This window comes from Equus caballus, chromosome 3 (assembly GCF_041296265.1).
Source record: "Equus caballus isolate H_3958 breed thoroughbred chromosome 3, TB-T2T, whole genome shotgun sequence".
NCBI classification, from domain to species: Eukaryota; Metazoa; Chordata; class Mammalia; order Perissodactyla; family Equidae; genus Equus; species Equus caballus.
Window position 1 is genome coordinate 89,491,224 of NC_091686.1, and position 22,264 is coordinate 89,513,487.

A 22,264-nucleotide genomic window follows, 5' to 3' on the forward strand; every position below is an offset into this window, starting at 1 on the left:
CTAAATAAAATTATCATATGGAAATATTTACTGCTTTAACGTTTCAAGTGCACACTCACAATCAGTTCGACCTTTCCAGGAAATGATCACCCTTTCCAAATAAAACCTCACCAGACTGAAAGTAAGTGCTACATATCAATGCTCAACTCTAAGGACTGTCAGCAGAACATACCATGCTTTACAATCCTTTATCAAGGGCCTCTACAACACAAGCCCAAGGCCTTCTTCATGGCTCTGCCCCCCTTTGCATTTTACACAATAGCTTCTAAAATATAATGTAAACACAGAGAAACTGATAAGTACAGAAACACAAAATACTTCTTGTAATGACTATTTTATTAGTGAATTGTTACAAATGTGCTTTAAAAAAGATAAATTTTTAACCAAGTAGAAAAATGAACTCTCAACAAATCTGACATCTATTTTGATGTTCCTCTTATAGGAAAAGAGCAAATCCCAAGATTTCAGAGTTTTAATTTTTTTAAAGCAAATTTCCTACATTACAACAAACAATTTACATTTAGGATAAGGTACAAGAATCTTAACTGAAGATGCAGTAATGGTCAATATATGATATATGTGGCAGAATAGACAGACTTTACAAATATTTGAGTAAAATTAAAATAAAACAGACTGACTCACAATTAAATAAAAAATGTAATGAGCAAAACAGAGCAAGTTTAAAACATAAAAACAACATTAAACTATCAAGTGTGACTTATATAGTCACCTGGTTCAATATCTCAATTTCTACAGATAAGAAAACAAAAACCTTAATAAGCTCCAGCTATGTACCTACAGGCGATTTATCTCATCAGTACCTGGAGTATTGATGGATTAGGCACACAATAAATACTTGTTTTATAAGTGAACTCAGAACTCAGCTTTTGGAATGCATACTACCTTGCCTACCCCGCATGCCATGAATTTTAGTTACAGTTTTACCACCTTTAGTGTGAATTCCACACTAAAGAATTATCAAATTTTCTTCACTACTTTTATGTTGAAAACTCTAATTATAGAAGAATTAAAGGTCAACATTGATATCCAGCAGGGATATGGATATGAGTGAAGGAACTGTCTCTTTTATTGTCTCATCAAATACATTAAGTATAGGACCCAATCTGCATCAGATCATAAAATTAGTTAGGACTAGTCAAAAGGAATAAAAAAAAATATCAAATTTCTACTGTCCTCTATACATGAGATTCCTTCTGAAAGAGCATTCACTATAGAGGCATTAAATAACCAGGTTATGGGTTTTTTTCGAAGTTGCTAAATTGGCATCATTCTAAGCATACTGACTTGAGAAAGGCAGAGAAACCCATACAAGTGTATTTTAACTACTAATGCAGATTACTTACAGTTTATGAGTTTGCTGCTCATTAGGATTCAGGATTCCCACTTCATTAACATCATATGTCTTTTGAGTATGTGCAGATACAACTTTATCTCCTTTGGAAACCACTCCATCAAACAGCGCTACATTGGCTATCACACCCCTATACTGGTCAAAGGTGGAGTCAAATACCAAAGCTCTCAAGGGATTTTTTCGATGCACTTTAGGACTATTAAAAATAAGTAAAAAATATATACACTCAGAACAAATTAAAAAATTAATAAAATGCCTATTTTTTAACTCAAATATTATACTTAACTTACCCTAGCACTTGAGAAAGCTTGGTAACTGACAGCCAAAAGAGGACCTTTCTATAAAATAAGGTATGATGCCTATTTGTATATCAGTTCAAATTCAACCTTGAGTTTTAAATAAATGACCACTATAAAATTACTGATGAAACATGAAATATATTTGTTCAGTATTAAAGCAAAGAACAATAATTGCCAATGCAGTCAAGTCTCTTTCTTACGATGATTTTTAAGAAGAAATCCCCTACCATCTTTGTCTTTTGTTTTTCTCTACTTTATTCACCTTCATTACTAAAAATAAATAAAAAATTTATTCTCACTGACCACAAGTGTATATTTGCCATAGCTACTGAACTAAAATAACAATCAAATTTATGGTCTTTCTACTATTAAAGATAAACAAATAGTATAAAAATAGCAAAATACTTACGGGGGTATTCTTTCGATGACCGCCTGAAGAACACTTTCAACATTTGTTCCAAGTTTAGCAGAAATCTAAAAATATATATGTGAAAAAAATAAACATTTCAAGTTAAGACTCTACTTTTCTGTCCTGGTGACTGAGCTTTATGATCACAAAAAAGAAAGAATTCTAACAGTTATCAATTTGTTTGAAGAACATACTAAAGGGAAGCACAAAGCATACAGTATACTGATGGATGTCCAGTTAGGTGATTTTATTGTTCTTGGATTAAATTGGAAAAGCATTCTGCTTATGGTATTGAAAGTACACAGCTCTAAATATCTGGGTAACAATCGTGACTCTGCATGGAGTGTATGACTTTGACCAATAAATATTTTTTTGAGCTTCAAGTTCCTCATCTTATAAATGAAGTGATTATTCATACCGTGCCTAAATCTTAAGGTTGCTGTGTGGAGAAAATAAACAATATAATGGGTGGCATACAGGTAACTATAAGGCATGTTATGACTATTGTTCTCAGTGAAAAAGCAAGCCAAAGGATTGAAAACACATGTGCATGACTGACCTTTGTCATCACCAATAATCGGACTGTCTCTGAAATCCTGATTTCAAAACCCATTCCCTGAATACTGGCTCTTACCCTTCAAACTCCTTCTGGATCAGTTTCTCAGCTCAGCACTAATGACATTTTGGGCTGGAGAATTCTTTGTGTGAGGGGCTGCTGTGTGCATTGTAGGATGTGTAACAGCATCCATGGAATCTCATCTACCCACAAGACGCCAGTAGCACCCAACCCCAATTTGTGACAACAAAAAATGTCTCCAGACATTGCCAAATGTTTCCTGTGAGGCAAAACTACCCCCTAATGAGAACCAATGCTCTAGATTCTAGACTTCTTTGCAACAATCCTTTAAGATCACTACCTCTAATCCACTGAACGTACTACTTTTTGTCACTATCAATTAGACTCCTGCCTCCTCCTTTTCATCCTCTCATAGATGAGACTCCAAGGTCCACTATACGGCATTCCTCTGTTCAATTACTTTCTGTTCTCTCCCTATCATAAGCAACTGGTACAACTTCAAGTGTGACTGCATCCAACTATGTCCTTTTTCTATGCCTGTAATCAGAGCAGCTTAACATTACAGGAGAAAAGTCAAGTTACTCGTCTGCTTAGTTTCTTGTGAATTCATGACCACAGATCTCAATGGACAATTAACACTTCCTGGCAGTCCCAGAACACATCCCCTAGTAAATTCACATTACCACTCGGTAAGATATTTCACATCACTTTCTTTTTCAATTCCCACATTTTCCCCTCTGGCCAATTCACTCTCAGTTGATGACTTTGCCTCTGAAGGAAACAGAAGACATCAACCACTGCCTTAACCAAATATCAGATATATCTGCACTTATACCCACAACCTCTTTGCCTTCTCTCTTGTTACCATCCGAGAATTATTCCCACTTTGAAAATTCAATCCTTCCATGCTTCTATCCCGAATCGTATTCCCTCTAATCCTTCTCAAGTTCTTACTCGTAACATCCAAAAAACTGACAACAATATAGTGTGACTTCTAGGACCTCTTTTTTACCTACACTTTCTCCCTAGGAAACCCCTTCCACTTCCCTGGCCTCAATACCACATATAGAGACTCCTAAATAGCTATCTCTGACTCAGCCCTCTCCATGAATGTCTGAATTGTAGATTTATCCAATATCCAGACTTTGGATGTCTAATAGACACTGCAAACCCACTATGTCCAAAACAGAGCTTTTTATTTTCCTCCCATATCTGTTGCTCCCCAAGTCCTCTCCATATTATCAACCAGTTGCTCAAACCCAAAGCCTCCTTGATTCTTCCCTTTATTTCACTTTCTTACATGTAACCAACAAGGAAATGTATTGTTATCTACAAAATATACAGCAAATTTGCCCACTTCTCCAACCTCACCATGACATTCTCGGCCACCACCATTTTGTACCTGGGCTATCACTGCAAGCTGGTTTCCCTGTATCCCTTCTTATCCTTTTCTAATTCATTCTCTATAACAGAACCTGAATGATCAGTTTATGTTCCTCTCTTCATTTAAAACTCTTTCGTTATTTTAGAATAATTTTCAAACTCTTTAGCACAGCAAGAGTCCCAGCATGCCTTCATTCCTGCCTACCCCACAAAGCCACCTCATCTAATTTGCCTCTCTGTTTCTTGAACATGCCAAACATGCCAAGCCTTTACATTTGCTCTTTCCTCTTCCTGGAATGCGTTTCTCCCAACTCTTCATTCTCTCAGGTCTCAGTTCATCAAAGAGGACTTCCCTAAGTTACTCTACATCACAGCATCTCTCTGAGAAAAAAGAGTTTTTCTTTGTTAAGTATGGTATTCCACCTAGAACAATACAATTTATTGAATGAATTTCCTTGACAATATCTGTCTCATTCAATAATTACTATGCTGACTTTTTTCTTTGCTTATTTAATGACCACCTCTCCAAGTAGAATATAAACACAATGAGAAGGGGTCTTGCCTGTCCTGTTCACTGCTGTGCCCCTAGCTGGCACATATCACGTAAGTATCTGAAAAATTTTGTAAAGACTTATTAAAATCAGAATAATTATACTTCAACACAACACAATCTAAGTTATGAAACAGTAATTTCAGAAATGCCTTATGAAATGATGTCCCTCTTCATAATAATAACCATTAAATTCTATGTATATATCCAAGAAAGAAAACTATCGCTTTTTCAGTTATTACCAAATCGCATGCAATCGTCCACGGTGCTGAGGGCAAACAGACGAAAAGCAGTTCTTCACCTGAAACTTGCTTTTTCAAAAATCAACCGAGATTGAAAGCAGAAACTAAACTTTACATAGTTGTGGTGACATACGATACAAGCACGCAGCACAGTCTGGCTGTGACTACTTAACACCTAAACTATCTTTAAAAGGTAAATAAAAAACTCAAATTTAAAATAGAATCGACTCTGATATTAAAAAAAAGAAAGCTATTGTTTTCTAAGATTATTACTATAGCTGGCTCTTTTATTAAAAAGCTTTGTCGGGGCTGGCCCCGTGGCTGAGTGGTTAAAGTTCCACACCCTCTGCTGTGGCAGCCCAGGGTTCACAGGTTCCAATCCCAGGCACGGACCTACTCCACTCAATACGGAAAGTAGAGGAAGACTGGCCCAGATGTTAGCTCAAAGCTAATTGTCCTCAAGCAGAAAAAGAGGAAGATTGGCGATGGATGTTACCTCAGGGCGAATCTTCCTCACCAGGAAAAAAACAAAAAAAAAAAACATAACATAAAAGCTCTTTGTCAATTCCAAGAATGATGCATACAAATGCCTTAAAATCAGTTTCAACCTGCTCTTCAAGAATATTTTCATAGAAGCAAAATAGAATAAAAGAAATAATACTGCAATTAGTTTCAGAAAGCCTATGTTTGAGTCCTGGCACATTAGCTAACTACATCTGTAATCATAAGAACATGATAACATCTTTGAGCATTCCTTGTCTCAACTGTATCAGAAGAAAAATTTCCATCTGTTCTAACTATATAAAAAGGATTTTTGGTGAGGAGCAAATGAAATACTAGTAAAAAGAATTTTTAAAACTATAAAAATAATATATAATAATAAGCTATCAAATAGTATGAAATTGCAAATAGACAGACTAACAGATTTTTAAAAGTATAACTGAGTCTTCAAAATAAAGTTATTTACCTTAATACATTCATCACTTGGAATATCAAACACCTTTTCAATTTGTTTTCCAACCCTTTCAGGATCAGCATTCTTCAGATCTATCTTAAAAAAAAATTTCATTATGTCTTAATATAAAATATAGACTGTAGTACGTATTAATAGTATATAGAGATAGTTGAAAGCATACCAGCTTTTAACGTGACCCCTTATGATTTTTTTCCCAAAGTATTAAAATAATCTGCATATGGGCAATACAATTTTAGTAAGCATGGCCACTGAAAAATAGAGGGTAGAAAGCAGAGCACGCAAAAAATTTAGACAGTTAGCTACTCAACGCAGTAGAAGAGCTCAGTAACAGTTTATCAATTAACACCAAGTAAACTGATTTTATAAATTAGATATAACTTATAACAACAAACTGACTTACCTAAGGGCAACCTGGCTTCTTTTAAACTTAAACTCCAATATCAAAAGTATCATTGAATGCAACACAGACTTTTAAATTAAGATTCTTAATTCATTAATTTTAATATATAAAAGTTGAAATTTATCAAACAGTGCTCAGTTTAGCATTTAACTGTTGTTTTATTGTTTCCTCTTAGATCATATGCTCCTTTTCTTTTCATAGACATAGTTATACAGTTTAGCATAACAGACATTTTGGCCACCATACATCCTTTTCCTAGAGAAAGAGTCCTCCATCACTCCATGTAATTCAAGGAGACGATCTTCTCAACGACATGAAAGGGAACAGGAGTTTGAGTTGCAATTCTATCACAGGCAACTCAAAGAAATAAATTCTACCAATATATTTAATAAATAGTTGAAGATCCCTCATATAAAAAATAGTACCCTTGATGGGGCTGGCCTGGCGGCGTAGTGGTTAAATTCACGTGCTCCGCTTCAGCGGCCCGGGGTTCACCAGTTCTGATTCTGGGTGTAGACCTACATATAGCTCATCAAGCCGTGCTGTGGCAGCAGCCCACACACAAAAATAGAGGAAGATTGGCACAGACGTCAGCTCAGGGCCAATCTTCTTCACCCCCTGCCCCCGAAAAAAGTACGCTTGATATCCAAACACTAAATATACTTTTAGAAAATAAAATTACAGCATTGCTTTCTCATTGTAATTACCTTGTTTATAACTGGAATTACTGACAGCTGTGCTTCAAAGGCAAGAAAGAAGTTTGCTACAGTTTGGGCTTGAATACCCTGGAAATATCAAGACACAAGATACTGAGATAATCATTCCAGTCTATCACAAAACTTGTACAGTCGTCCCTCAGTATCTGCTGATTGGTTCCTGGACCACCCCCACCCCCCCCCACCTGCCCCCCAGGGATACTAAAATCTGAGAATGCCCAAGTCCTTTGGTATCTGCCAAAGGAATTTGTATATAACCTATGCACATCCTCCCATATGCTTTAAATCATCTCTAAATCACTTATAACACCTAACACAATGTAAACACCATGAAAATAGTTGTTATACTGTATCGTTTAGGGAATAATGACTAGAAAAGAAAGTCTGTAGATGTTCAGTACATGCACAACCATCATAAGCCTTTCAATCCAAGGTTGGTTGAATTCTTGGAAGCGTAACCCCAAATGTAACTCAAAAACATTCCACACATCTTCAACAAAAGCAGAGGTATAAAGCAAACTACGGTGTCTATACTTCCATGCATCTGGATCATTTCCTGTGAAAATTTCTTTCAGTTGAGGAAGCATTAATTTGAAGAGGACTATGTTAGGCTTTGAAGACACAAAAGTGAAACATGAACTCTTAAGATCATCAAAGCCTACTAGAGGACAGAGTCACATGATGCAGTTTATAAAGCCCACTACCATGTATATAAGGTAGAGACTGACCTTCCCTGATAGGATCAGGGAAAGTTTAACACAATAAAAAAAAACACCTTTGGGTTTTGAATGAAGAGTTTGTGAGAAACTGAAATAAATGAAAAGTTTACTTTAAATACTGTATCATAGCTCTTATATGGTCATCTGCTGAATATGTTTTTATGATTATGTTTATGCCACAAAAGAACCTCATACTATTATCTACATAGTTCTTTAAACCTAACACTTCCCAAACTATTACCTTAAAATCACCCCAAATGACCTGAAAACTAAAGATCTGGGGCCGGCCCCGTGGGTTAAGTTCGCGCACTCCAGTTCGGGGGCCCAGGGTTTCACTGGTTCAGAACCTGGGCATGGACATGGCACCGCTCAACAAGCCATGGTGAGGCAGCATCCCACATGCCACAACTAGAAGGACCCACAACTAAAATATGCAACTATGTACCGGGGGGCTTTGGGGAGAAAAAGGAAAAATAAAATCTTTTTTAAAAAAAAACACACACTAAAGATTTATTTTCAAGTTCTGCTGAAAATTGATATGAGAACTGCTGATTAAGAACTGCTAAAAATTGAGTTTTCTGGTAGGATGTATGAATGACATTGTACTTCAGTAAAAACTACAACAATCTCTTGAACAAGTCCTCTGATCAGCTTAAAAATTTTAAAAGATGAACTAGTCAATTTCACAGAATGCTTTAGTGTAATAAAACTTCAAATTTTATTTGAGAAAAGTATATGATTTTGGTTAAGTAATACATAAATCCTATTTTTTCCAAACAGAAAAATTCTGCTTCTAAAACACATTTTAAAGAAAACATCTTGAAACAACAGAAGAGTCAATCATATAAAATGAAAAGTACCTACCTCATTTGCATCAACCACAAGTAAAACACCCTGGCAAGCAGAGAGTGACCTGGATACTTCATAACTGAAATCAACATGGCCCTGAAAAACAAAAAATATTGATACCTCTAAATGTCAGCAACAAATTTTCTAGGGAGGGGCATTATGGCAAATCTACTGATTCCACCTGATAAAAAATCAGTAGCTTTCTTTTTTTAGCCTGCGCTTGTGAATCAACTTACACTAACATAAGGGAACTGAGAAAACAAAAAGCAAAGTTAAGTGTTTAATGTTCAGTTCAAAAACTAAATAAGAATTTGTCTGTACTATTAGTACAAGGCTGACTTTAACAACAGACACAAAATTAATATTAAACTTACCGGTGTATCAATGAGATTTAAAAGGTACTGCTTTCCTTCATGATTATAGAAGAGAGACGCTGTCTGTGCTTTAACAGTGATTCCTCTTTCTCGTTCCACTTGCAATTTATCAAGAACTTGCTTATTATTCTTTGTTTTATCAATTGTCCCTATAAATGGAAACACGTGATATTTCTATGCGCTTTTAGAAAGAGACAATACTGCACATAAAATTAAAATCAAAATTTTAACAAGCATGGTAAAAGTAATTACCAGTTACTCATTGCCATTAAATATATAATATAAAACGAAAATACCTGTTAGTTCCAGGAGCCTGTCAGCTAAAGTACTTTTGCCATGATCCACATGTGCAATGATACTGAAATTTCTAATATTTTCAACAGGGAATCTAGACATGTCAATTTTTTCCTAGAAAGGGAGGAGAAATATTACATTTGAGTATACATTTTGTACAATATGAAACAAGTATACTAATTCAAAGAATATTCTTTTAGCCTTCTCTAGATAATTTCATTTATAGAATTTACATTGTTTATATTATTCCATTATTCCTCTAACAATAAAGAGATGTATGGCTAATCTCATATTACAAGCAATGGATTACAAGAGGACTCACCAAATACATTAGTTTCATTGTCAAAGGGGAGGATACAGCTAAGTAAAAGTTCCTTATAATATTTCCACCACTTAGAGGACCAATGTGGAACTGAGTTTATTTTCATGAACGGAGAACACAAGATACCTAAAATTCCTGAACAGCCTTAGAGGAGCTGGTCTAACACAACCTCTTCAGGCTGAAAGAAAAAAAGGAAACTCTCTGCCCTTATCATATATTTAATCACCAGAGTCAGATCTATTTAAAACTCTGTGCTCCTAATAGAGTCTACAAATTTAATCTAAATACAATTTTGTTACTTGGCACTTCTCTGGAGAGAGAGAAAAACATCACATCACCAGAAAAAGGCTATTTATCACTTAAAACTCAAAAATATTTTAAAACGAAACTCCTGATTTTTACTGTATACAACTTCTTCAATGTTTTACTGAGACTCATCACAAACAGCTAAAAATTGGTCTTGAAGTAAAATATGTCAGTTTCTTGTATTTTATTTTCCCAATCAAATCTGTATTTCATAGTCAGCAAAAAAAAAAAAAAGATAGGGCCAGTGGGTGGCATAGTGGTTAAGCTTGCGGGCTCCACTTTGGCAGCCCGGGGGTTCAGCTTCAGATCCCAGGTGTAGACCTAGCACTGCTCTTCAAGTCACGCTGTGGCAGTGTCCCACATATAAATAGAGGAGGACTGGCATAGACATTAGCTCAATGACAATCTTCATCAAGCAAAAAGAGGAAGATGGGCAATAGATATTAGCTCAGTGACAATTTTCCTCACCAAAAAAAAAGAAAAGAAATTACAATAAAATACAAAATTCTCATGAGCTTTAAGTTTCCTTTTTATTTATTTATTTTTTTAAAGCTTGGCACCTGAGCTAACAACTGTTGCCAATCCTTTTTTTTTTCCTACTTTTTCTCCCCCAAATCCGCCCCCCCCGCCCCCCCAGTACATAGTTGTATATTTTTTAGTTGTGGGTCCTACTAGTTGTGGCATGTGGGACTGCGCCTCACCGTGGCCTGACGACTCGTGCCATGTCCATGCTGGGGATCGGAACCAGCAAAACCCTGGGCCTGGGCCGCCGAAGCCAAGCAGGCAAACTTAACCACTCGGCCACGGCGCCGGACCCTAAGTTTCCTTTTTATAAGTGCTCCAAAACAAGACTGACAATAAGGATGCAACTATATTTGAAAGAAATTCTGCAAAAACACTAAACCTGAGTTGTTTGCCCTGTAGAATTTTTTTCCGCCATTCAATTCAAAAGATACACAGGACTGCCCCACTTTTAACAACTTTGAATTGCCACAGAATCCATTTAAAATTCCACAGGCATTTTAAAAATGGGCAAAACTGATTAATATACAGTCTTACTTTTTCCCAGTTACTCCTAACTTGCATTCAAGCACTTCACTTTTCTGCCTAAACTCTCTCTCCTCATAGTTATCAGATAGTGTCGTTTGCAGAGCTGCTGAAACCCCCACCTTCCCCAACTACTAGAGGCAGAATTACACCAGTGCGCTTTGGTTGAGGTAAAAGGAAACAAACATAAGCTAAGGCATAGTCAACACTTCTTATATTCTAGGTACTAGACTAAAAAGTTCCACGCCCTACATCGGGCAATCCTCATAAATAAGCCATTCGGTGTTCTATTGCTATCTCAATTTACCAGAAGAAATAGTTACAGAAAGGTCAAATAACTAGCCCAGGGCACAAGACAAACAAGTCGCAGGAAAATGGAGTGTTAACAGCTTCTTTAGTAGGCTTCTAGGAGAATTACCGTAATGCATGCAAAGTGCTTAGGGCAGTGCTTCACATAAGCAATCAATGGATCAGTTACTGACATTACAAATTAGGAAACCCAGGAAGTGACCTGCGGAGGTCACACTGGGGAGCGGTGAAGGATTCAGAAACCCGAGCAAAACCCGCGCTCAGCTCCGTCCCTGCACAGAACCGCATCCCGCGTTCGCCGCAGTCCCGCACGTTCCCAAGTTCGCAAGGCGGTCGCTCCCGCCTTTCACAACGTGCCTAATCGGAGACTAAGAGCCGGTCACCTGGCGCGCTGCTGAGCTGGAGAGCCTGTTCGGAGCCCTGGACCCGGGTGCAGCCTGGCGGGTCGTCGGTCGGGGAGGCCCAGGAAGGCCCCGATGAGCGGCCCCAGGGGCCCACGCCGCGAGCGCGCGGCCGCGCCACCAGCCCCGGCCCGAAAGAGTCCACATCCCCCCGGGCGACGGAGGCATCACGCGATGGTCCCGGGACGCAACGGCGCCATGCCCGCGGCTCGGCTTTCTCAGGAACGCCCCAACGGGCGCCACCGGGCAGGAGTCAACCAGCCTGTCAAGAGCAGAGAGAAAATCGTGCGGCGCACAGTACCGCCCAACTAGCGCCGCCCGTGGGAAGCCGGGGACGCAGCGCCCCGCCTCGTCGGCCGCCCGTCGCAGATGTCGTGACGTCATGGCGCCTCGTGCGGGGTAAGGAAGTCAAGTGAGGGGAAGCACTCTCGTGCGTGTTAGCTGTGCTTTTAACATAACGTCGGGGTTTAGCCTCCTGGCAAGTGGCAAAATACTGTTGCAACTTGTTAGATCTGGAAGTTGAGGGTCCAGTCCCGTGGCCACGTGGTTAAGGTCGGGTGCTCTGCTTTGGTGGCCCAGGGTTTTCTGGTTCCGATCCTGGGCGCGGACATGGCACCGCGCATCAGGCCATGTGGAGGCGGTGTCCCACATGGCCAATTAGAAGCACTCACAGCTAGAAGATGCAACTATGTACTGGGGGGCTTTGGGGAGAAAAAGAAAAAGAAGAAAAAAAGATTGGCAACAGATGTTAGCTCAAGTGCCAATTGAAAAAAAAAAAACTCTGGAAGTCGAAATGTATTCCTTACGCTGTCGGTGTATAGCGCATCTGAAAGGAAATAGACCATAAACTTGACTGTAATAATGTATCCTAGGAAAGTTTCGGCCAGAAGTGAAGGTGAAAAAAATTTACACACTGAACGCCCTAATGTCTCCATCATCTTCAAGCTACGACTTCAACAAATGTTCACCTTGCAGAGGGCAGAACTCTGACTAAGGTGGGAAATACGGAATGAGACCGTATCCAGTATCTGTCTCCTACTCTTCCTTCGGTCTTTCTGGAATATCCAGAGTTTGGTGCAGAGGAAGGATATAGCAGCTGTGTTGAATTCACCATTGTATTGTTTCTAGTTTGTTCTTGGGACTGCTATAAATTAAAACAGTACTTGATACACCATTAATTGCTCCTGTTACTGTTAGAGACCAAACTTGACAGTTACCTTGAAATGCAATGAACACAATAATTCATAATAGTTTATATAAATCAGTGTTGCCCCAAACTGCAATAATTTGCATTTTCAACATATCCTCATACGGCTATTATATATTTAATATTTTTCTTTAAATCAATGTCCCTTCTATACTTTTTTAAAGGAAAAATTTGTATCATTACTAGAAGTGGAAAAAGCACTATGACCTGTCCTAAGTAAAAACTAATGAATGAAAAATGTGATTCAGTTCTAGCTAAGATGTCACCTGTTAAAAGCTCCGAACCTGTCTTGATTAACAACGGAGATTAGCGGCTGCAGGTTGGCATGGTGATTAAGTTCATGCACTCTACTTCAGTGGCCCAGGGTTCCTGGGCCTGGATCTCAGGTGCGGACCTACACACCACTCATCAAGCCATGCTGTGGCAGTATCCCACATATAAAAAATAGAGGAAGATTGGCACAGATGTTAGCTCAGGGACAGTCTTCCTCAAGCAAAAAGAGGAAGATTGGCAACAGATTTTGGCTCAGGGCCAATCATCCTGACCCCCCCCCCCCAAAAAAAAAAAAAAACCCGGAGATTAGCAGGAGCTAGAGAAGAATTTAAAAACAGCCCCAAACTGAGACTTTTCTCCTTGACCTAATCAGCAGTATTGAAAGGAGAATTTTCTTTGTATGATTCAATAGCCTTAATGCCATGTCTATTTCTCACTTAAAGTCATCTTGATACCTCCATTAGTCCCCCACTTTGAGAATACTGCAGTATCTTATGTGGTTGATGTTATATGCCCAAGCCAACAGTTAAAATATGTATTCATTAGAAAAATACTCACTAAGCATCCTGTGTCGGGCAATGTACTAGATGCTGAAACTCAGAAAAATTAAGCAAATTGTCTGAAATCACATAATAGGTAAATGGCAAAATCTGTATTTGACTTCAGGTTGCTAGAAAACAAGCTCATCCCTCTGCAGGATCTTTGACAGCATGACTTTATTTAGTGTTCAACCTGGGAAGAAAGGGGAGTTTGAGTCTAAAGTTTCAAAGTGAAGGTCTATTTTCTTCTGAGCCTTGAAGGACAAAAGTCTTTCTCAAGGAGCCTAATGAAGTAGAGGGATCATCACCAGCATAAGCGCACTTACTGTAACTGTGTTCCCAGTTCTAGTCTACACACACTTGGTACATATCAACTAATTTAATCCTTACGGAGCCCTCTCAGGCAGGTATTCTTGTGATTGTTCCTGTGGTACAGATAACTGAGAAAAATGTGGCTCAGGTTTTTTAAGTAACTGCTCAGAGTCACACAGTTAGTGATGGAGTGAGCTGTGAGCCCAAGCAGTCTGGCTCCAGAGTCCATCCTTAACCATTCCATTATATGCTGCTGAGCAAGAGTAAATGAGTAAAACATATGATACATTGAGTTAATGGTCAGTAGAGGAAAATGGGCATAATTTGGGGTAGTGGCATTTTACTTGAGACAAGGATATCTGAAGAGCTTACATAAATAAAAACTCTCATAAGTCAGAATCATTTTCCCCTAGGAATAAATGTGTAATAGATTACCTTCTTACATAGCACATTAATCCACAACTGTTAAATTTATGTTTTTAAACATATTTGAAGGGTTTATTAGTTTGCTAGGGCTGCCGTAACGAAGTACCACAGACTGGGTGAATTAAACAACAGAAATTTTTTTTCTCACAATTCTGGAGCCTAGAAGTCTGAGATCAAGGTGTCGGAAGGGTTGGTATCTTCTAAGGCCTCTCTCCTTGGCTTGTAAATGGCCATCTTCTCACTGTGTCTTCACGTGGTCTTCCCTCTGTACCAATCGGTGTTCTAATCTCCTCTTCTTCTAAGGACACTAGTCATATTGGATTTGGGCCCACCTTCATGACATCATTCTAACTTAATTACCTCTTTAAAGACTTTATTTTCAAATACAGTCACATTCTGAGGTGCATCAGGGGTAAGATTTCAAAACATTAATTTGGAGGGAGACACAGTTCAGCCCATAACAAAGGAAATAATAAATAAAAATGTAAAAATGAATAATAACTTTATCACCTCTAAATTATGTTTCAAAGTTATTGATATTTGGAGTATTTTTAACAGTAGCATACCATTAACAAACTTCACAATAGTGATCACAAGCACATGCACAAATTTATGGCTTATCCATGCGATATTGACAAAGGATCTCCGGTACTGCTTTTAGGCAGATAAAATGGTGCCACCGTGTGTCTACAGTGGAAAATACAGCTTAGAATTAGTTTTTTAAGTCAGTTTAAGTCTTTTGTGATTTATTTTTTTAGAATTTCATATATTTTCAAATTTTAGACATATATTAGGGCTTTATAAATACTTTTGGAACACAAAATCGAAAGTGCTTGGGGAAAGGAGGAGAAAAGTGGCAGAAGGTATCTATGGAAAGAACAATTTCAGCCAAGTTTGTGAAAGACTTTGAATAGAGTCTTGCTGGTTAGCATTTCACCATTATCCTGTGCAGCAGCCATTGTAAGCAAGGAAATAACACATCAGGTTTTTGCTTTAGGAAGCTTACTCTGACAGTGGTGTGTAAAAGGATTGAAAACAAAAGCAAAAGCAAATAAAGGGATGAAGGAGAAACAGACAGAGAGAGGAAAGTCTCCTATTTTAATAATCTAGGTGAGACACAGTAAGGGCCTGAATGAGTCACTGGCAGAGAAAAAGGATAAGGGAGTGATTGGTAGGATTTTTGGAGACAGAATTAACAGGGTTTATTTGATGGAGAGAGAGGAGGAGCGGTCCAAGATAACTCCAAATTTTCCAACTTTAGTAGACTGGAGAATGTAATTGATGTTTGCCAGAATGTGAAACTCAGATATTCAATATCTAACAGGTAGTTATAAATGGAGCTTGGGAAAAAGTTCAGGCTAGCGTTTTGGAAACCATATATAAAAACATAATAAAAATTGTGGTATTGGGTGAGTTTTTGAAGTCAGAGAGTAGGAAATAAAATAGTCGAGGACAGAATTCGACATGCTTTGGGGTGCCCTTTTGTGAAACGAGAGAAACAGTTCTCACAGTCACTGAATAGCATGTATGGTGTGTGTTTACATTTTTCAGAAATTCCCCAGAGTAGTAAGTAGAGCACAGTACTAAGTCATGGCGATGCAAAAATGAAATAGATATGGTTATGGTACTGAAAGGATTCAGCATCAGGAGGAGAAAGTCATTATATAAGAGATAACTGTATGACAATGTTGTAATTGCTATGATAGAAATATGGATGTGTTATTATAGGAGAACAGAGTCAAGGCAACTTCTACAATCAGGGCTGGAGGTATCAGAAAAGTGTTCACAAAGCAGGTGACAATAATGTTTATACACACTTAGAAGGACTTAATATGTGCCACATACTCTTCTAAGTACTTTATAAATATTACCTCAATTAATCTTCAAACAATCCTATGATTGGTATTGTTGTTCCTGTTTTACAGATGGAGAAAATGAGGCTTAGGCAGGTTAAATAATTTGTCTGAATTCACACAGATAGTATGTAGCAAAGGGACATTCAAACACCACTCTGATAGATTTCAAAACCACTGGCATTCCATTGACCACAAAGTTATGCCCCTTAACTTGGGTGTTAAAGGGTGAATCAAGTTTAATAGGCTGAGAAGTGAAAGTGGAGGGTGGCAGAAGGTCCAGAAAGAAGGTCCTACATGAGCAAAGTCATGATACATGCAGGAAACTTCCAGCACTTCTAGGTTTTGGGAATATAGAGTTCAGAAAGAGATGAAACTGGGAAGGAAATTAGGAGCCAGACCATAGAAGGAGGAGCATGGACTTCATGCTTCAGGTGATTGTAGCCATGGCAAGGTTAGAAAGGTTTTAGGCAGGGAGAGTCAAATGGCAACTGAGTGTTTCATGTAGGTCATTCTGACAGCAGCTTGAAGGCAGGGAATAAGTTAGATTTAAGAGATAAATGATGACAGCTTTTGAGGGTAGTGGTAATGTGGAAGGAGAAGAAAGAAATTTGACTAGAAAGTAAAATTAGTCTGCCTCAAAAAGGGTATAGAATGTGAAAGAGGTGATTGCCTCTTACTAACCCAAGGTAAAAAAAGATTTTCCTATTTCACACTTGAAATGTATCAACTCGTCTCTGATTTCCATTCATCACAGATATTGTCTATTGGTTTAAAAAAGTAAGAAGACAAGGTAAGAGGCAACATTTAGTTTTGTTTAGCACTGTTGAGACTCCTGGGGCGGTCTTGTCAGATGAAGACCAGTTCAACTACTTTCTAACTTCATGGGATATTGGTCTTAATGATTAAAAAAAAAAAAAAAAACTCAAAAGTAAAGCTATGGTTCACAGATTCCTCAGTGAAACTTACTGATTCAGGGATCTAGAAATAACTGAAATGACTTGTCTTTGGCATCTTATTTTTACTGTTTGGGGTTACAGGACCTGTTTGATGCTTAAAGTCATTGACCTGCTGAGATGATGTGCTGCTCACGCACCAACAGCCTGGCTGCTTAGTTCATCAGTCTAGTAGCTTCCGTACCCCAAGGGAATGCCCAACAATGGCTGTGCTCCTTGGACTGTCATATGTTTGGGAGCTCACATCTTCACTAGTAACACTGTGAAAGCTCTATCTTCTTCCAAATGCTGTGTCAGTCAGCATCTGTATTTCATTTAAGAAGAGAACTTCATTAAGAGTTTGACAGATTTTGCTATAAAAAGTTAAATTACTTATAAATAATTTAATATGGATATTAATGTGTAATTTTTATCCTCAGAAAATACGAGGAAGCATAAGATTAGAAGTGTTTAAGCTGAAAAAGTATTCCAACTCAACATGTACAGCAGTTGCTAAATAAGGGGAAGCAATAAAAGACACCTTGGTTATTACAATGTGTCCACCAGAAGGTGTACTGTCCTTCTGATCGGAACCATGTAACTCTCACAGCACATCAGGAGAGTGTTCTCCAAAGGAAAAGGCAGGTGCCGACAGGAAACCAAAAGAGAGGTGGATACTGGGGAGCAGTAAATGTCTATTACAGGCATTAAAGGACTCAAACAATCCAGGCGTGCATTTCTAAGTGCACAAATGCCTAGGAAAATAGGTTTTTACTCCCTAAGGGAATTAATTTCTCAGTGACTTCATTTGTCTTTTAGAAAATAACTTTAGCATCCACTTCTTACCTGCCTTATTTTTTGCTCCTCTGACATTTTTTGTTCTTTTTAAGTGAACTATTACTTGTAGAGTGCTGCTTAATTTGTTATATTCTAATTGCTTTGATTTTTATCATTAGTTTTAGATTCATTAAACACCTCACATAAGTCTTCATTTATTTGAAAGAGAGTTACCTTAGAGATCATCATTTCCTTTTGTGCTTATTTCTCTTTGGCAGTTGTGAACTTATCTTTTTCTTTCTTATTCCTATGGAAAGAAAGTGTCACATCTAGAGTAAAGAATATGAGGAATAAACACTTTCAAAGTTGCACTAGGAACGTGAAAAAAGGAAACAACTGTCAAAAGAGGGGAAAAAAGGCCTAGAGGCTCTACTCAAAAGGACTCTGCAGATGGCAGTAGAGTTAAGTTTGTAATAGAATGCATGAGCAGAAATTGTTGGCACGTTCAGGCTGTGCATCAGCAGCTTTGCATCCCAGGTAATAGTGTCCCATCAGAGCTACTGCTGTGGCCACATTGAGTGTAGCATTTTTTTAGGTGCACTTACTTGCAATGTTTCAGTAGTTAAAGGAGGTGTTTTTATACATGATATAGTCCAAAAACTTCATTTTATTGATGAGAAAAGTGAGATGCAGAGAAGCTAAGTAAATTGCCTGAGATCAAACAGGAGGAAGCAGTCAGCTTATTGGATGTAAGCCTACAAGTTTGCAGGAAATGAGGACGAGGGAAATCTCTGAGACAAAGCTCGGTGGCTAAGTGGAGAAACTTGATGCTGTTCTTCCCTCTAGAAAAAGATGAGTTGTAGGTCCACTGGTATCATGTAAGTTTTGTTGGATGAATCTAATGTCTCCCATCTCCATTCTTTGTCATGATAAATAATTTAGGAAGAAATAGTGTGAATATCTGACAGAAGAGGATACATTATAATGGCTGTTGGTTTGCTTGCCAGATGGATTATCTGATTTTCTTAGAAAATGAGAGTTGCGTAAATTGGCATGATTTTTGTGAAGATGAGTGTTTATTCATTTAAGGAGTAAAAAAACCCCAGAACTTATGTAAAGGCAGTTTTACTGACAAGGTTAATGTATTAGTTGTCTATTGCTACAGAACAACACACATCCCTTATCTCATAGTTTCTGTGGGTCAGAAACCTGGCATGGCTGACCTGGGTCCTCTGCTTCGCAGCCTCCCTGAAGGCTGTGGTTGAGGTGTTGAGCTAGGATCTCATCTGGACTAGAGTCTCATCTGAAGGCCCAGCTGGGAAGGATCCTTTACCACACTCACTCAGTGATTGCTGGCAGCATTCAGATCCTGTCTCTTGGACTGAGGACCTCATTTCCTACCTGTATGTTTACTGGAGACCCCCCAGTTCCACTCCGCCTGGCCCTCTCCCAAAATGTGCAAGCCATGAAGGAATAGATAGAGCGTCCTAGCAAGATAGAAGGCACAATCGTTTATAACTTAATCACGGCCTTAATACACCATCACATTTAACATATTTCACTGTTTAGAACCAAGTTACTTGTCCAAGCTACACTCAGGAGAAGGTATTGTACATTGCAGGAATACCACGATGCCTGGATCAACGGGAACCATGTAAGATGCTGCCTATAACAATCAGAAAGCAACCTTTCCTGTAAGGCCTGTCAGTATAACAATTATTCTATGAGAACCATAGTATGATATCCACAGCCTAAAAACCTGCTTAGCAGGAGATTTCCATATAGAAACGCTGATGCAATAAAAACTAAAAGGAAGATTTTGGAGATAATTTTATTGTATTTAAAGTACATAATATACTTATTTTGGCAAAAAAAAAAAAGCCAGAAATTGTTTATAACATGTAATTTCTTATTTCTCCAACCAAAAGGGTAGCCAAACATATTTATTAATGAGATTTGAATTGCATCTGTTTTTTAAGACTTTATTTTTTAAGAGTGGTTTTAAGGTCATGGCAAAATTGAGAGGAAGATTCAGAAATTTCCCGTATCTTCTGTGTTTCGCATATTCATCCCTCTTCTCCCCAACCCTGATCTTTTTATTGTCTCCATAAATTTGTATTTTCCAAAGTGTCATATAGTTGGGATCACACAGTATGTAGCCTTTTCAGACTGGCTTCTTTCACTTAGTAATATGCATTTAAATTTCCTCCATGTCTTTTCATGGCTTGATAACTCATTTCTTTTTAGCACTGGATAGTATTTCATTGTCTGCAGGTATCACAGTTTATTTACCCATTCTCTTACTGAAGGCCATCTTGGGTACTTCCACGTTTTGGCAATGATGAATAAAGCTGCTATGAACATCCATGTGCAGGGTTTTGTGTAGACATAAGGTTTCAGCTCCTTTGGTTAAATACAAAGGAGTGTGATATATCTATTTTTTAGTAGAAATGTTTGTCTTTAATATTTGCTAAGCAATTAATTTATCAGTTTTGCTAATTACTATGAATTGTTACTGTTTTTAACTCGGTGCTATATATGTATATGTGTGTGTGTGTATATATATATATGCATTTAACTAAAACAAGTCATGTAAGTTATAAAGACCATTATATGATTTGAGAAATGTATTTAAAACAGTCAGTCCTGAAAAACAATTCTGCCAAATGAATTTGGGAGTGTATTTCTTATTAGTCTTATTTATTAAATGCTGTGAACAGAATAGTGGATATTCCATTTATCATTTATTTAATTTACCAGTTAATTGAAAGCACAGAGAAATGAAAGTATAAGTGGATCTTATTTTTAACAAACTTCTAATTGGAAATGACTCCTTTTCAGAGAAAAGTTATTATTGATGGAGATTTTACTGTGTTATGTGATACTTTAGGGTATCTTACTCTAATAAAATGTTAAGAAAGCCTATTACACAGAGTTTTTAGTCATGATACATATCCATTAATCTTGATAAAATAAAAAATATGTGGTAGAAACATTTAGTTGCCTCATTTGAGTATTCAGTAATCCAGTAAACTTTCATTGAGCATCTGCTACATCCAGGCACTGTGCTATATGCTGTGAATGAAATACAAATGCAAATGAGCTCTCAAGTGTCTTACCAGGACAGAATATAAGACATATTAGACATAATTATAGTAATTGGTAAATTATGGCCACAATGAGGTACTTAAAAGAAAAATTTTTCAACTTACAGCAGTAATTGCCTATGATATATTTAGACTAAATGCTGTTTCTCCACAAATGGTTCTAAACAACTGAAGCTATTAAGCCATCATGAACACTGAGTGTTCACCAGCCTTAGCTGATAAATGAATGGGAACTTTGAGTAACCATCACTAGACAAAATAGAAAGACTCTGCTGACCAATGGACAATGGGGCTTGTTTTAACTCATCTTGTAGAGACTTATATACCTTTGTGGCCTATCCAGACAGTAAAAATCTATCCTTTGACAAGTAGAAATGACAAGCAATAGGATATATTGAAGCATATGAGAAAGCCATTTGGTATAAACCTAATTCTGCCTGACTTTGTTTTTCCAAAAGGGCCTGACATGGCCACTGAGCATGCATTGTATATCTGCTTAAGCATTTGCTATTTCCCAAAGACAAGAACAAATGGCCTTAAGATAAAGGTGCAACTTCCCCCCACATTGACATTTCCTTAAGGATAAGCATCTTCCCTTAGACAGGGAACTGATTGCTGTGCTTACCTGTGACCACCCAACTCGAGATAACACAACTGCCACTCTGCTGTGTCCACCGAGACAGCAGACCTACTACATGCTGTGTCCATAAATCACTGTGCCAACAGAGCAGTCTCATGACTATTGTAAAAGGGATATTTCAATCATATGTGAAACATCCTCTTTGAGGGTATATAACCACTCTGTACACCCCACTTCTTTGGTGCCCTTCCTTCCTTTGGGAGGGAAGGCCCCAGGCCATGTTCCTCGCATTTTGGCTTAGAATAAACTCACCCAAATTTTCATTTATAGATTGGTTATGGATTATTTTCGTCGACACCTTAATTAACATAACCACCATGAACTCCCACCACTTTCCTAGCTCATCATATTCCCTAAAGTATTCCCTTTAGAAAACTACTCTTTGAATTTTTTCACTGGTGTATGTTCTCTTGCCTGGCCAGTCAATAAACTCTGTGCTCACTTTGATGATCACAATAGTGGTCCTGCTCTTTCCTTTATTAGTCATCCTCCAAGTTTTGGAAATCAGAACCAAAACATTCATCTCTTCAAGCCTAAAAATCCTTCTGTCAGAAATGAGATCAAGAATATCCAAAACCACTTCAAGGAGAAAGAATGGTGTACAGACCAGAATAACAGTTGGTATAACTTAATAAATGGTTCCAGTAAAC

At 37.8% G+C, this 22,264-nt stretch overlaps 1 protein-coding gene and 1 long non-coding RNA gene across 5 annotated transcripts in view; one reads left to right on the forward strand and one right to left on the reverse strand.

Annotated features, from left to right (window-relative positions):
* The window catches only part of GUF1 (GTP binding elongation factor GUF1), a 37,436-nt gene extending 25,532 nt beyond the window's left edge, over nucleotides 1-11,904 (reverse strand). For all 4 annotated transcript variants that reach the window (XR_011437142.1, XR_011437141.1, XM_023638148.2 and 1 more), the window contains exons 1-8: nucleotides 11,528-11,904; nucleotides 9,163-9,274; nucleotides 8,867-9,015; nucleotides 8,508-8,588; nucleotides 6,916-6,993; nucleotides 5,800-5,883; nucleotides 2,081-2,145; nucleotides 1,365-1,568 (exon numbers count right to left, since the gene is read on the reverse strand). Coding sequence is in view for 2 of the 4 variants with exons in the window: in XM_023638148.2 (XP_023493916.2) it covers nucleotides 1,365-1,568; nucleotides 2,081-2,145; nucleotides 5,800-5,883; nucleotides 6,916-6,993; nucleotides 8,508-8,588; nucleotides 8,867-9,015; nucleotides 9,163-9,274; nucleotides 11,528-11,713 (959 nt within the window). In the remaining 2 variants the exon portion in view is untranslated. The remainder of the gene's footprint in view (nucleotides 1-1,364; nucleotides 1,569-2,080; nucleotides 2,146-5,799; nucleotides 5,884-6,915; nucleotides 6,994-8,507; nucleotides 8,589-8,866; nucleotides 9,016-9,162; nucleotides 9,275-11,527) is intronic.
* Nucleotides 11,905-11,910: 6 nt separating this feature from the next.
* LOC138923482 (uncharacterized) lies at nucleotides 11,911-12,719 on the forward strand. Its single transcript, XR_011437144.1, has 2 exons — nucleotides 11,911-11,944; nucleotides 12,418-12,719. It is a non-coding gene; the product is annotated as an uncharacterized lncRNA (long non-coding RNA).
* Nucleotides 12,720-22,264: the final 9,545 nt, after the last annotated feature.